This window comes from Bufo gargarizans, chromosome 9 (assembly GCF_014858855.1).
Source record: "Bufo gargarizans isolate SCDJY-AF-19 chromosome 9, ASM1485885v1, whole genome shotgun sequence".
NCBI classification, from domain to species: Eukaryota; Metazoa; Chordata; class Amphibia; order Anura; family Bufonidae; genus Bufo; species Bufo gargarizans.
In genome coordinates this window covers 163,935,713-163,951,793 of record NC_058088.1, presented here as the reverse complement: position 1 = coordinate 163,951,793, position 16,081 = coordinate 163,935,713, and the positions used below count along the sequence as shown (strand labels likewise).

General features: G+C 42.2%; 1 protein-coding gene across 1 annotated transcript in view; it reads right to left on the bottom strand.

The window, feature by feature from the left end:
- Positions 1–16,081, bottom strand: part of ADGRD2 (adhesion G protein-coupled receptor D2) — a 381,627-nt gene that overhangs the window by 342,827 nt on the left and 22,719 nt on the right. Inside the window, exons 3-4 of the mRNA XM_044268542.1 lie at positions 15,201–15,398; positions 12,799–13,434 (exon numbers count right to left, since the gene is read on the bottom strand). Coding sequence (XP_044124477.1) covers positions 12,799–13,434; positions 15,201–15,398 — 834 coding nt within the window. The remainder of the gene's footprint in view (positions 1–12,798; positions 13,435–15,200; positions 15,399–16,081) is intronic.

The following is a 16,081-nucleotide window of genomic DNA, read 5'->3' as shown; positions in this document are numbered from 1 at the left end:
ATACAACAATTTATGCAAACCTCTTTTTTTTCCAGGACAACTTTTCCAAAAATCATGGGCGGCAACATTTTTTGTGGACCCCGGAAAATCAGAAGATATCGTAAAGTTGACAAGTGAATTACAGTTACACAAAATAATAGCAGTTTAATAGTGTTTAAAAATTGAAGAAAAGTGAATAATGGACTGTTCAAATAAATAGCAGTGTTTGTATTCTTCTTTACAAACTCAAACATTCACTATATAAACTGAAAAATGTTTGAAGATTTTGCTTTCCTTTGACTCACTTAACTAATATTTAGTTGTATAACCGCTGTTTCTGAGAACTGCTGGACATCTGTGTTGCATGGAGTCAACCAACTTCTGGCCCCTGTGAACAGGTGTTTCAGCCCAGGATGACTGGACTACATTCCACAGTTCTTCTCTATTTCTTGGTTTTGCCTCAGAAACTGCATTTTTGATGTCACGCCACAAATTTTCTATTGGATTAAGATCCAGGATTGGGCTGATCACTCCAGAACGTCAATCTTGTTGGTCTGGAACCAAGATGTTGCACGTTTACTGGTGTGTTTGGGGTCGTTGTCTTGTTGGAACACCCATTTAAAGGGCATTTTCTCTTCAGCATAAGGCAGCATGACCTCTTCAAGTATTCTGATGTATTCAAACTGATCCATGATCCCTGGTCTGCGATAAATAGGCCCAACACCGTAGTATGAGAAACATCCCCATATCATGATGCTTGCGCCACCATGCTTCACTGTCTTCACAGTGCACTGTGGCTTGTATTCAGTGTTTGGGGGTCGTCTGACAAACTGTCTCCGGCCACTAGACCCAAAAAGAACAATCTTACTTTCATCAGTCCACAAAATGTCTCTTTAGGCCGTCAATGTGCTCTTTGGCAAATTGTAACCTCTTCAGCACATGTCTTTTTTTCAACAGTGGAACTTTGCGGGGGCTTCTTGCAGATAGCTTGGCGTCACATAGGCATCTACTAATTGTAACAGTACTCACAGGTAAGTTTAGACCTTCTTTAATCTTCCTGGAGCTGATTGTTGGCTGAGTCCTTGCCATTTTGGCTATTCTTCTATCCATTCGAATGGTAGTTTTCCGCTTTCTTCCACGTCTTTCAGGTTTTGGTTGCCATTTTAAAACATTTGCGATCATTTTAGCTGAGCAGCCTATCATTTTCAGCACTTCTTTAAATGTTTTCCACTCTCCAATCAACTTTTTAATCAAGGTACACTGTTCTTCTGAACAATGTCTGGAACGACCCATTTTCCTCTGAATTGTAGAGAGAAATGCACCGTAACCAGCACGTACAACATTTGCTGCCTTCCTTCCTTAAATAAGGGCAATAATTGCCACCTGTTTTTCAAAGAATGAATGACCTCCATACTGCTATTATTTTGAACTTGCCCCTTTGAATTAGTGATTGAATTACACCGAATCAGCAGCATGCATGTCATGACTGTTGGGTTTCTATTACTCTACTACACCTGCTAGTAAATTCATTGCCATGTAAAAATATCATTTCTACCAAAAACAGTGATTGATCAGGTTAGTGATGTCTGACTGCTATTATTTGTAGCTCGATATAGTGATATTGTACATTGTAAGGGGTTTCTCTCTCAAGCAGGGTGGCAGTGACAGATGGATGCTTTATTTTATGGCACTCTGGCAATTTACAGGCAAACCCAGTTATAGTTCACTAGGTGCGGTGAAGTTCCAGCACCACAAAAAAAAGCCAAACAAAATAAACTCCTGCCCGTCTGGGCTCTAACTAATACAGATTCGTTTCTAGCTCACCTATTGAGCGCAGGTCACACACAGAGACTCCGGCATCTCTAGTCAGCAAGGCCACCAGCTTCCTAGACTTCTTCCAGGAATAACTCTCTCAGACTGACAGCCTGGTATGTGTTTTTATTTCCCCCTAACGCTCCCAGCTGACTACACCTGGAGATCCCTCAGGCTAGGGGATATTCTGCCCTGGAATGGGCGGTGGACTGGGGAGGTCCCACTATCAAACCTACCTTCCCAGTCCAAATAAAATCCACTTCATTCCCTTCAAAGGGGTTGTCCAATTTCCGATATTGATAACCTATCCTCAGGAGTGTTACTATAACTTTAGACTATCCACCTTTAAAGGGGTTGTCCTGTTTCTGATACTGATGACTTAACCTCAGGAGTGTTACTACAATTTTTCCTTCCCTTTCAAGTGAATGGGACAGAGGAGCTGTAATTACACTGTTCGCCGCTGCAATGTCGAAGGCAAACAGTTAAGGGGTTCTCCAGGAATTAAAAAAATGAAAATGCCTAAAGGGAACCTGCCACCTGGATTTTGTGTATAGAGCTGAGGGCATGGGTTGCTAGATGGCCGCTAGCAACCCATGTGATTTGATACATATGCAAATTAACCTGAGATGAGTCCTTTCCCTGACTCATCTCAGGTTAATTTGCATACGTATCAAATCGTTTTTTTACACAATAAAAGCACACAGAGCTATGGGGACTGGGTATTGCGGATGTGCTAGTGGCCATCTAGCAACCTATGTCCTCAGCTCTATACACAAAATTCCGGTGACAGGTTCCCTTTAAATATTAATTTATAATAAATATATTTTCAAATACCTTTTCATTACTTAGAATGGCTTGTTTTGTCTAGGGAACAATCAATAGGAGAAATGAAATGGCCACCATCCTATCAGTACACACAAAACCTGTCCTAATCACACAGGAGGACAAGTTACTTCACCACAATGAGCCATATTGCTGCTTCATCCTCCTCTCTGCTCTGCTTGTCAGTAATCATGATCCTGAATATAGGTGAATCTCTGTGGGAACGGAGATGATGAGGAGACATGAGAGGAGGGTGAGGTGTGGCTAATGAGCAGCAGCACTTGTATGCAGTCTCCATTACCACAGCCTGTCCTGTCTGTCCTCTCTGTACTTCATGTCTCCTCATGAACTAAATTCCCCAGAGATTCAACAAAAGTTCTTATCTGTATTCAAGATCATAATCCCTGACAAGTAGGTGGAGGAGGAGGATGAGGCAGCTGTTTACCTTAGTGTTGTAAAGTAAGTTGTCCTCATGTGTGATCAGGCCAGGTTTTGTGTGAACTAAAGGGACAGTGGCCATTTTGTTTCCCCTGATGATTGCTCCCCAGAAAAAAACGACCTATTATAAATAATTAAAGGTATTTGAGAATATATTTAGAGGCTACATGCACACGACCGTGTGCCCCCCACGGCCATATTGTGGCCTGCATACAGCAGGTCTATAATACAAGGGCATTGGCTGTGTGCATTCTGCATCACGGATCGCGGACTCATTCACTTCAATGGCTCCGCAACCACGGAGATGCGGAAGAGAGGCACGGATCGGAACCCCACGGAAGCACTACGGAGTGCTTCCGTGGTGTTTCTGGCCGCGCCTCCACACACCATCGGATGCGGATTGCGGACACTATTCAAGTGAATGGGTCCGCAATCCGCATGCGGCTGCCCCACGGTCTGTGCCCTAACGTTCGTGTGCATGTGCAGTGTCCCACTCAAGTAACCGTGGGCCCCGCAAACGTGTTTTTACCATGTATTAATGTCATGTGATATGCCTGTATTTTGTATTTTATCTCCTGTCATATTCTCCATGTCACAATGTGATTTTACATGCAAGTATCCTTTATACAGGCCTAGTCAGGGTGCACTACACTCGATTCTCCACAGGATGGAGCAGTGTCGGTGTGTGTAAATAGCTTAGCTCAGACCTAAGTTAGGCTGTGCAGTCCTGTGCCGTGTGTGCAGTCATGTGCCGTGTGTGCAGTCATGTGCCGTGTGTGCTGTGCAGAGCAGTTCAGTTCCTGGATGAGGTAAATCCAGACCAGTGCCGATGAGCTCAGGTAAATCCAAGTGAGAGTTCAGTTGAATGCAGTTCTCTCATGAGCCTTCAAGAAAGTAACAGCCATGTAGCTGAATATCTGGAGGGAGGCCCCTTCCTAGCCTCTCTACTCCGTCCCTGTCGGTTCCATAGCCCAGGGTTAATGCCTGCAAGTATTCTACCTAGAGGTCAGCAATCCACTGCTATAGATCGCTCTTCCAGGGTGACCAATGTCTAAACTGTATGCAGCCGAGTATTTAAGGAATTATCACGTTTATGCAAGACAAAGGATTAGCAAGATAGTCATTACCTGAGGACTTATTAGGCACCTTTGTAGTAGGTGTAGGAGATAGCTTGAAGCATCTACATCCACAGTATAAATCCTGAGGACAGTCAGGCCAACTGTCAGAACAGCATTGGAATAGAAGTTTCAGGATTCAGAAAAGCACCTTTTTATTCAAGGATTAGGATCAGGCCGGAGTTGTTATCAGTGTAAGACTTTCATTATTACCAGCCTAGTCTGAGCAGTAGTCTTCTTATCTATTACAAGAGCCTGTACTTCATTGAGGGTTTGCATTTCCCTTTCCCCATATGCATGGGAGATTGAGCTCAATGCCGGATTGTATCAAGAGACTGTTTAATGCCAATGGATGTATTGTAATCAAGAGTCATCATCAGTAAAGAGCCATTTGGAGTTTCACCCTGCTTGCCTCAGACTCAGTTCCTCTATTAACACTATAGTAAATGGTTGTACCTCCATCCAAAAGGTACTGGCGTCACGACTACAAGGGACATTGCCACTGGCACATTAATACAGACCACCAAGGGCATCTCAAACCCACATCTGGCCTGTGTCCCTTACACCAGAGTGTGCCCCAGAGAATCCTTATGCCATTCTCCTTTTCACTTATGCGAGCCTGCCCAGGGACGACTTTACCATGAGCAGTGCCGTTTCTAGGACCGGGCGGGCCGGGCGGCCGCCCGGGGCGCTGTCAGAAGGGGGGGCGCCCTCTTGTTGTCATTCTTCTGTCTGTTATTACTCTCGTGCGCCCTTGCTCCCTAGTCCCTCCCTCTGAGATCTCTCCTGCCCTGCACCCGAGGGCCGAGTCCTCTCTCTTATCTACAGTGTCCGTACGTACCTCCTCCAGTCACTCAGCTCCAGTATGTGCGGACGGCGCTCACTTCTGACATCATGCGCCTGCTCCTCCCACTAGGCGGCGCAGGCACGTGACGTACAGTGAGTGAGTGAGCGCCAGCGCCACACTGCCTGCCTGTTACCGCCCGCCCTGAACAGTGTGAAAAAGAAGCCTGCTGCGAGTGACAGAGGCGTGCAATGTGGTTACACAAATTTTACAATGGGGTATGGGGACACTGTGGTCTGTGGGTGGGTGGGCATTAATTACAATGGGGGGCGGGGGCCACTGTGGGAGACATCTGAAAATGGGGGCCACTGTGGGGGACATTAAGTTTAATAAGGTAGGATCACTATGGACATTATTTAGAATGGAGGCTGCTGTGGGTGTCATTTAGGGCTGCAACGATTAATCAACGTTATAGATAATATTTGATAACGGGATTCGTTGTCAACGAATCCCGTTATCGAATAATTGGCCGATTCGTTGCTATGCGGGCGGGAGCGGGCGGTCAGGTGCTATGCCTGCGGGTCCTTGAACTTTAGATCACCGCATCTTTATTACCTTACAATGAAGCTTCAGTAAAAGGCAGAGCGGGCGGCGGCGTAACGTCACTTACTCACGTGACGCGCAGGCTCCGCCTGCTTCATTCATAAAGTAGGTGGAGCAGGCGCGTCACGTGAGTAAGTGACGTTATGCCGCCGCTCACTCTGCCTGTTACTGGAGCTTCATTGTAAGGTAAAAGTTACTGCCGGTTAAGGACTACTGCTGTGAGCGGCAGGCCAGGGCTGTTATGGGAAGGGGGATCTGTGCATGGGACTGTTATGGAGGGGATCTGTGTATGGCACTGTTATGGGAGGGGGATCTGTGGATGACACATATAGCATAAGATGCTATATAGTGTCATCCATAGATCCCCCCATAGCATAGTCATCCACAGGTCCCCCTCCCCATAACATTGTCATCCACAGGTCCCCCTCCCCATAACAGTGCCATCCACAGATCTCCCCATAACGGTGCCATCCACAGATCCTCCATAACAGTGCCATTCACAATTTGTTTTAATATGGCCTTTGAACATAATTTTTCAAGTAAAATTATATAAACCCCTTTTTTGTCATTTTGGTGTTTTTTCCCAATTAATCGATGAAATTATCGACAACTAATCGATTATTCAAATAATCGTTAGCTGCAGACCTAGTGTCATTATAACTGTATAATGTCTGATAGGCCTAGTCCTGAGTTATATTACCCTGCCCTGTATAATAATGTACCCTGATACCCCTTAGTTATATTACCCCTTGTTACCTCATGTACAGAGTCTGAAGAGGAAGAACCAAAAAAACATACTGCCCAGTGGACGGCATGTTTTTAGACGTTGCCCCCCAGCCGAAGTGGTGTCTGAGATCCCCAAGGTCCAAGCCAAGTAATTGTAAGTTTTCATGTGGAGTATGTTTATGTTATACACATATACCATACACCGTGCCACACAATGTACAGTATACCGCTACACTGTGCCACACAATGTACAGTATACCGCTACACTGTGCCACACAATGTACAGTATACCGCTACACTGTGCCACACAATGTACAGTATACCGCTACACTGTGCCACACAATGTACAGTATACCGCTACACTGTGCCACACAATATACAGTATACCGCTACACTGTGTAGGGGTTACACTGTTTTTTGTACAGCATGGCACAGAGGTTATATAGTTTGGCATGGTGGTGTAACCTCCATACATTTTATGTACAGTATACAATAATCCTTGCACTATGCCCTACAATATACAGTATCATTCATACACCATGCTATACAATGTACATATAATCCATACACCATGCCAATATACAGCATAGTTCATACACCATGCTGTACAGCATATATTATAATCCTGTACATCCTGTATATACTGTACAGCATGGTGTATCAATAAAATAAATAAATGAATAAAAAGGTATCTCTGCATATCGCAATACTCTCGTATTTTATCTTATTTATATATACTTATTTCGTTTTTTTCAGTATGATTAACTGGTGAAAATAATTAGTGCCCCCCATTTTTGACTGTGTATCTTCTGTGCCCCCGCCCCCCCTATATATTGCTCCTAGAGTTGCCGCTGCTCACTGCTGTAGGGTACCGGCTGGATAGGGAGCTCAGGGAGGAGGCGCCGCAGGCAGGAGGGAGGACGGGCGAGCGCAGCGTGACTCACTACGTCACGCGCACGCCGCCGACTTTATGAATGAAGCAGGCGGCGCGGGCACGTTACATAGTAGTCACGCTGAGCCCGCCCGTTCTCCAGGCCTGCCTGCCTTCTCCCTCCTACCTCACGTGGGACTTGACTGTTGGCTGTCTGTGTGGCTGCTATAAATGCTAGCCTAAAGTAAAGTAATAAATAAAGAGGTAAGCCTACAGGGCCCAGCTGCCCAGGGCTGGATGAAAGATTTTTTTTTTTATTGTGCCTAGCGCCTAGTTAATGTACTGTGTTACAGATTAGGCAAGTCATTAAGATTATACTAAGTGAGTGGGGCCCCATGTAGTAGAATAGTCACTGCTCGGGTCCCCGCGTTGTCATTATAAAAGCAGATGCGACGTATGCTGAGTACTCACTTCTTGGCGAGTTTAGCTATTTTGTTTACTATATCATATTTGATCTTTTTTTAATGAAGTACCCTGGTGTCTCAGTACGACTATTGATGCACTGTGGGCCGAAGACTTCCAATGACAGCGTGGCTCCATGACTAAGATCCGATTTCTTTAAGGACTCTGTGATCAAGAAAGAACATTTTGTACATGGAAGCGTCTTCTTTTCTTTATAATTTTACAAGCAACAATAAACAAACATGACTGGATCTCCAAATTGGGATTATATTCTTGACAATAACACTGCAGATGAAGACAAACATAAGACGCAACCCTGTAACAGGCATTCACAAAATGTTTTTTTTAGTTTTTGAAATTCCTGTTTTCTCCACGGCCAAAATGTAATTCAATGATGAGGCAGTTTCTCTTCATTCAGTAACCTAAAAATGCAAACATAGGTAAAAAATGCAGAATCAAAAACGCGTCACAAAGTATGCGATTACGCACAGTTTGTGTGAAACCTACCCAAGTGCAGAAGTTGGTACAAGATGGAAAATAAGTAATGTTTTCACTACAATGGAGAAATCTGGAGTTCTTGTTAGGCTTCTGTATGGATCTTCATGGGACACTCACAACTTCCCTTATCCTGTAATGTATGCTTCTGACCATCACTTCACTAAGAAAATTACATTTTTTTCAGCAGCTACCCAGGTGGCAATACAGATTTAAATAGACTTCGAAAGGCTTTCCATCTGGACAAGGAAAGCTGGCGAATCTCGGTAGTCCTACCAGGCATACTACATTCTTAGTATGTAAGTAGCAACTACATTAGAACTTTACCTAAGTACCTAATTCTTTTATACAATTTTATTGTGTTTTTCTCTTTGCAAGACCATTCAAAATGCCACCGCCTAAGCCTTCAGGCGCACAATTCCGCAAAAGGAAACGGAAAGAGAAGAGTGAAGATGAGAAAGGTGCTAAATTCATGGCTATGTTCTTGCAGAAGTAAAGTCCAGCAGCTAATCAAAATCAACAGAATCTTTCTACTGAAACTGCACCAAAAGATTCTGAAGGTCAGACCACTTTGTCACTTCAAGAACATGGTACTTCATCTGGACATGTGCAGCAGACTTCAAGTAGTGTGCTCTCTACACCTGAACCTGAAATATGTGGCCCAGAATTTCCATCAGAAACTGAGCAATCTGAACCAGAAAACGTAGATGCATTGTCCTGTCCTCAACCAGAAAGTAGTGTTGAAGAAAGGGATTCTGTAAAAGCACCTGAACTCCCACAAAGTTCACAAAATAAGACAGCTTTCCCCAAACAAGATATTTCATTATGGCCAAAATCAATGAACAGTCGTATGCGAGACCACATTGTCTTGCAAGGACCACAGCCCTTACCTGCTTCAAATTTTGTGTACCCCCAAGACAGGGACAAGCGTCATTTTTCATCATTCTATGGTTACGTTGTGCTACCAAACAAGGAGCAGGTACTTAGGCGATGGCTTCAGTAATCTGTTTCCGCAGACAGAGTTTACTGCTTTTGCTGTAAATTGTTTGATCCTAATCCAAAATCTAAACTTGGAACTGAAGGCATTAACAACTGGAAACATGTTGGTGATTACATTTCATCTCATGAATTATCTAGTGCACATATAAAAGCACGTCATTTGTGGATTGATGCAGAGAACAGCCTTAAAAAAAATGCAGGCATTGATACAGATTTGCAAGCCCAGATTACTCAAGAACGTAATCGCTGGAGAGAAGTGTTGGAAAGAATTATAGCAGTAACTGTATATTTGGCAACTAATAATTTAGCTTTTCGGGGCTCATCAAATAAATTGTATACACCAAATAATGGACTTTTTCTTGGGCTTATCCAGCTTCTTGGCAAGTTTGAACCAGTAATGTGAGATCACTTAAAATGAGTTACCTCAAAAGAAGTCCATGCACATTACTGTGGAAATATAATCCAAAACGAAATAATCAACTTAATGGCCTCTCAGGTGAAAAACTGTATTTTAGAAAAAGCCAAAAAAGCTACCGTAAGTACTTTTCTGTGATGTTAGACTGCACACAGGATGCGAGTCATACAGAGCAACTATCGTACACCTTACGGTTTGTTGACATTGATAGTGAACATGTTTCAATAAGGGAGCACTTTATTGGTTATCGCCCTGCTAGTGACACATCTGGTAAAGGTCTTGCTAGCCTCCTTTTAGAGGAAATTTCTAAATGCAGCCTGGATATGAACAATTGCCGAGGACAAGGATACGACAACGGTGCCAACATGGTTGGCATGAACAAAGGAGTACAGTCAAGAATCTTACAACAGTACCCTCGGGCATTTTTCAACCCATGCGGTTGTCATAGTTTAAATTTAGTTACTGGTGATGCTTCAAAGTCATCAGTGAAATCTGTCAATCTGTTTGGTGTTTTGCAGAGACTTTACACACTATTTGCCTCATCTTCTAAACGGTGGTGTATTATTAGTGATCATGTCAAGCATCTCACCCCGAAGAAAGTGTGTGCTACACGTTGGGAATGTCGAGTCGAGAGCTTAAAAGCAGTAAGATATCAATATGTCGAAATTCATGATGCTCTCTTAGACTTAGAAGAAAATCTTGATGATCACACTCTTGCTTCAGAAGCAAGATCTCTTTCTGCAATGATGGAGGACTTCAGCTTCATTGTCACTCTTATCATATGGTATGATCTTCTCTTTCAGGTACACATTGTGAGTAAATCCATGCAGTCCAGAGACATGGAAATAACTCGTTGTAATAATTTGTTACAAAATTGTACTGCATTTGTCAAGAAATTTCGGGATTCTGCATACGAATCTGCAAAGATTGCTGCCATAGAAATAGCCTTGGCCTTGGGCATTGAAGCACAATTTATGACAAGAAAAAGACCTAGCAAGAAAAAAAGATTGTTTACCTATGAGAGTCAAGATGAAACTATTACTGATGCAGAAGAGCATTCCAAATATCCGTTTTTTATCCCTTGATAGACAACATGACTGTTTCATTGGAAAGGCGTTTCTCCCAGCTATCTAAACACAATCAACTGTGGGGCTTTTTGTACAACATTATGAGTTTGCCAGAAAAAGAAACACTACAAAATATGTGCAAGACATTAGAAGACATTTTAACCCAGCCTACAGGGGTAGACCTTGAAGGGAAACAGAGTGACATCGATGGGCAACAATTGTTTGAAGAGCTGAAACAAATTCAGACAATGATTTCCCAATCTTCAATTACACCTTTGGAAGTTTTGGAACTCATAAATTACACACAGTCACATGATCTTTGCAGAAATATATGGATTGCAATGAGGATTTTGCTGACTATTCCCATTACCGTTGCAAGTAGTGAAAGGAGCTTCAGCAAACTAAAATTGATAAAAACATATCTACGTACCACAATGACGGATGAAAGGTTATCATCACTTGCAATTCTTTCCATTGAAAGTGAACTAGCTGAAAAGCTAGACTATTCAGCAGCTATAGATGCTTTTGCAGCTGCAAAGTCTAGAAAGGTGGATTTTTCATAAAACTTTTTCCATCTGGTTGGTCTGGTTGGTTAATGCCATTCTTCTGTATCGCAAAGCACTTTATCAGGCAAGAGGTGTGCATCATTGGTTTCTCAAAATTCAGTCGGTTTTGAAGCATTCCCTGCATTCTTCCATATGAGCCTTGCCATCTATGCTTTAAAACTGGTTTTATGTGTTACTTGGTTTTTGTACATTTACTTGCGTGTATTAGTTGAGACCTGCTGTGATTGGGTTTTAGTTAGTTATTAAATGCTAACATGACAGTTTTTTGGTTTTGCACATTATTGATGATTGTATTTCATGACTACTGTTCTAAGGGCATTGCCTTCCTTTATACTGCAGTTCTTCTCTATCACTCTGCCTGCGACTTTTAGCAGTTTAAGCAGTCATTTATGATTTTCTTTTGCTCTAAATAAATCTTGTGTGCTCTAAAAAAAAAAATATATGGTGAGACGGTCGCAAGTACTCTTCTGATATGATTTCATCAAGCAGTTTTGATTGGGGGGGTTTTGACACTCGCCCTGAGAGAAATTTTACATAGAAACTGCACTGACCGTGAGTAACCATAACTGTATTTACCTCGGTCCAGCTATTGCTCACACCGTGACCTCACACATAATTCCCCTGCAAGGTCTGGCATACCGCACATGTAGCCTAATAAAGTAATATTTAAGTATTTTCATTTTCTTTATTCCCGGAGAAGAGAACAGAGTGTGCTGTGTTCTCTTCAAACAGCTGAGTGGTTGAGACCCTGGGAGTCGGACCCCCGCCGATCTAATATTGATGACCTATCCTGAGGATACTAAATCTCTGTCTTGAACCCAAGGGCAGACTGGGAACTTAAAGTGGCCCTGGAATAAAAACAAAAGGTGGCCCCATTTTATAGGCAGGTCCAAATTAACAGAAGGCGGGGCAACACAAGTAGGTAGGGTCAACAATACCATCTCAGTAGTACAATAGTACAAAATACCATCTCAGCAGAACCAAATAACACAGTGTAGCACAAGCTGGCCCCTGTGGTGGCCATCAATGCCTACCATTTTCTGCCCTCTTCCTCCAGTTCTCTCTAATTAAGATATGGAGCTGGGGGCTTAGAAGGTGAGGTGCAGGCCACAGCAGTTAAATTCAAGAGGACATGTGTGGTAGCTGGCTGGGTACATGAGTATCTGATTCTCACAGCATTAATTACTGTTGGGAGTTCATTCCATACCTGGTCAGCGACAGGGAGGAGGGCTGGGTGGCCCACGTGTGGCCCCCTGGGGCATCAGGCTAGGTCTATGTCCATTCTGCCCCTGCTTAAACCATACATCTCTGTTGGTCAAGACAAGGACAGGATTTTTGTGGCTAAGTGTAAAAAAAAATGGTGCATAAGTTACTAATGGGTAGCTTATGCACCAGGTTAATTTGTGGTGTGATATCTAAGAGTGGTGTTCTACCTAAATCCACCCAAGAAATCCAACTTGCAAAAAGATTCTTAGGTGCCACCAAAAAAAAAAGTTCCTATACAGAGAGAGCAAGCTGAGATCATAAAAATTTAATTGAACTACTAATTACGGTACATTTTATTGAGATAAAACAGGAAAATTAATCTAAGATACATGGGAATTTATTATGTTTTCTAGAAATAAATTTTAGGTCTCCTCATACCTGAACAGACTGAGTTTGCCTCCATTTTCTTCAGTGTAGGCTCGATTTCCAGCTTGTGGGTGCTCCATCCAAATACAATGTCCTGTTCCACTTTATTGCACAGTGACAGCTTTTGTATCTGGTCTCGACGGAGAACTTTTGCCCACACGTTAAGACTGGTGATATTACCGCTAAATGATTCCTTTTCTTTGAATGTCCCACCATAAGAATCTTGATCTTGCCCAATGATAAAGATTCCCCCCATGAGGATATCCTCGGAGGCAGGGATCCTGGATGAGGTTTTATATTCACCATCGGCATACAGACTCATGGTTTCATTCCGTCTTTGCCAAGTTATGCAGATGTGATGCCACTGCCCATCATTGGAGAACACAGAAGAATACCTTGAATGATGGCCATGAATTATGCCGGCAAACCGGACAAAGCCATCCTCATCACTCATTCCTCGGAGTTGAAACTCATTAGTGAAGTTCTTCGCTGCATATGAGAAGACAGTTTCAAAATCCTTACTGGGGTTGCCCCACTGAATATGGGCACAAACTGTAATTTCGTGAAAAGATGGGAATTTCGCCATTAATTTGGCATATTTAGTGTCTGTTCTGTGCTCATAAACTAGAGCTGTGAGGGACTGCAACTCTGAAAGACAATCGAAAGAAGCCATGAGGAAAAACAGACACGATGAGAGAAGACATAGACTGATAGAGGACGAAAATGGGGCCCCCTTCTGATACTGGTAAACCCACACCTCTAAACTTTTGACAAAGGAGGACTTGGTGCTTATTTGCCATTATACTTTAGTTGATTATGTAGAGAAGAAATCATTTTGCAGGTTATGATTACCCATTAAACCTCTTCGAACACCTTGACATACACATTAAACTGCACTGTACTGTAGAGACCAATCAATTGCAAAAAAAAAAACTTAAAAAATGTTTGCAAAAATTCTAAATTTATAAAAAAAAAATTATATTAATTCAACTCTATCAACCACATATTTAACAGGGCTTTCTTTACTGCTAGCAATATCAAATGTGTCATTCTTAGTTTCATAATTAAAAAGAAAAAGTAAAATAATGTCTCTTTTTCATAGTCTACCCCCTTTTTATCAATTTTTTTTTTTTAAGTTTTCCTATATTTTCAATTGAGGACCTATCCATTGGATAGGTCATCAGTGTCTGATCGGTGGGGGTCTGACACCCCATGATTCTCTGTTTTAGAAGGCACTGGCAGACAAAAGCGTTGCAGCCTTCTCATAGCTTTTCCTAGGCCATGTGATGGCACATTAATCGGTCACATGGCCTAGGCGCAGCTCAGCCCCATAGAAGTGAATGGGCCTGAGCTGCGATACCAAGCACGACCACTATACAATGTACGGCGCTGTGCTTCATGAGCAAAGAAGGCAGCCGCGAGTGTCGGTGCCTTCTCAAAACAGCCTTTTGGACCTCCAACACATACCGATAACCTATCCAGAAGCTGGGTCATTAGTTAAAAAGTCTTGGAAAACACTTTCAATAATGAGATAGACTATGAAAAAGAGCTTTTTTTTTATTTTTATCTTTTTATTATTATTATCATGAAACCAAGAATGACACATTTGATATCGCTAACAGTAAAGAAAGACCTGCTAAATATGTGGCTGGGTTGAATTAATATTTGTATTTTTTATGATTAGAATTTTTGCAAATATTTCTTCACAATCTTTTTTTTTTTTTTTTTTTTATGAAGAAACCAAGAATGACAAATTTGATACTGCAGTAAAATAAGGAAATCCTTGTTAAATATGTGGTGGAGGGAAATCAGAATTAGTGTAAAGGAAAACTGGCTTAGTTGCCCATAGCAACCAATCAGATTCCAACTTTCATTTTCTAAAGGACCTCTGAAAAATGAAAGGTGGAATCTGATTGGTTGCTATGGGCTACCAAACCAGTTTTCCTTTACACCAGTTTCGATAAATCTGCTGGCACGGGATCTCAAAACCAAAGCAAAACACATAGTTTAAATAATAAACCTGCTGCATCCACTCAGAACGGATCAGGTTGTATTATATTGAAAATGAACATGCTGGAAAAAAAGCGGATCCATTGACTTCAGCCATGCCGCACACAAACGCTGCTTGCAGCGGTCTTCTGTCCAGTATGGGAACGCAACAAACCGGAAAGGAATGCATTCTGGCGCGCTCCGTTCTGTTCAATTTTGTCCCCATTGACAATGAATGGGGACAAAACTGAAGCGTTTTCCTCCGGTTTGGAGACCCTCTGCCGGATCTCAATACCGGAAAGGAAAACGCAGATGTGAAAGTAGCCTTAGACAGTTTTTTTGCACAGCAAAACTGAGCCCATACATTCATGTGAAGGATTTGCTCTAACAATAGTTCTATAATGTGACACATGCAGAGATCTTACCTGGGATTTTCTCTTTCTTCAGCCAAATAGGAAACTGAACCAAATTTCCACTTAGGTCCTGCACCCCTTGTGTTTTGGAAAGCAGAGACGCAAATTTATACTCGCAGTATTTTTCAGCTTGTGCGTAAACCTGTGGTTTGCTGACGTACTCATATACCGCATGATGGGTTTCAATGAAATTTTGAGGGGTCTTCGAGCCTAGAAAGAAAAGCATTGAGAGAGTTTGCCTTGTACTTAATGAAAAACTCCGCACCGCATGTAAAAATGAATGGATCCATATGCTGTCCATGTAGAATACTTCACCGCACACATGCATGATTTACTGAACCGTGAATACGCCGTAAGAACCTTACAACCTTTTTTTTCTAACCACGGACACCCCCTTTTAGTTCTCCGCATCCCAATGAAGTAGCATATTAGGGATTTATCACTAATGTGGTTCTTTAAATACAGGTGAAACTAGAAAAATTAAAGTCCATTTATTTCAGTAATGCAAATTAAAAGGAATTGAATTAATGCAGCTTAAAATTAGAATCTTGTGAAAAGGTTCAATATTCTAGGCTCAAAGTGTCAGACTCTAGTCAGCTAATTGATCCATACCCCCTGAGCAAAGGGGACCTGAGATTGTGACTTTGGGGTTTCATAAGCTGTAAGCCATAATCATCCAAATTATAGCAAATAAAGGCTTGACATATCTCGCTTTGCAGGTAATGAGTCTCATGTGTCAGTTTCACCTTTAAAGTTGCATTACTGAAATAAATAAACTTTCCACAATATTCAAATTTTTCGAGTTTCACCTGTACATGCAGAAGGGCAATTGCAGAGAGAACAGAGCCTCTAGGTGTAATGGCAACGCTCCTGTTGCTGCTAGAGGCTCATAA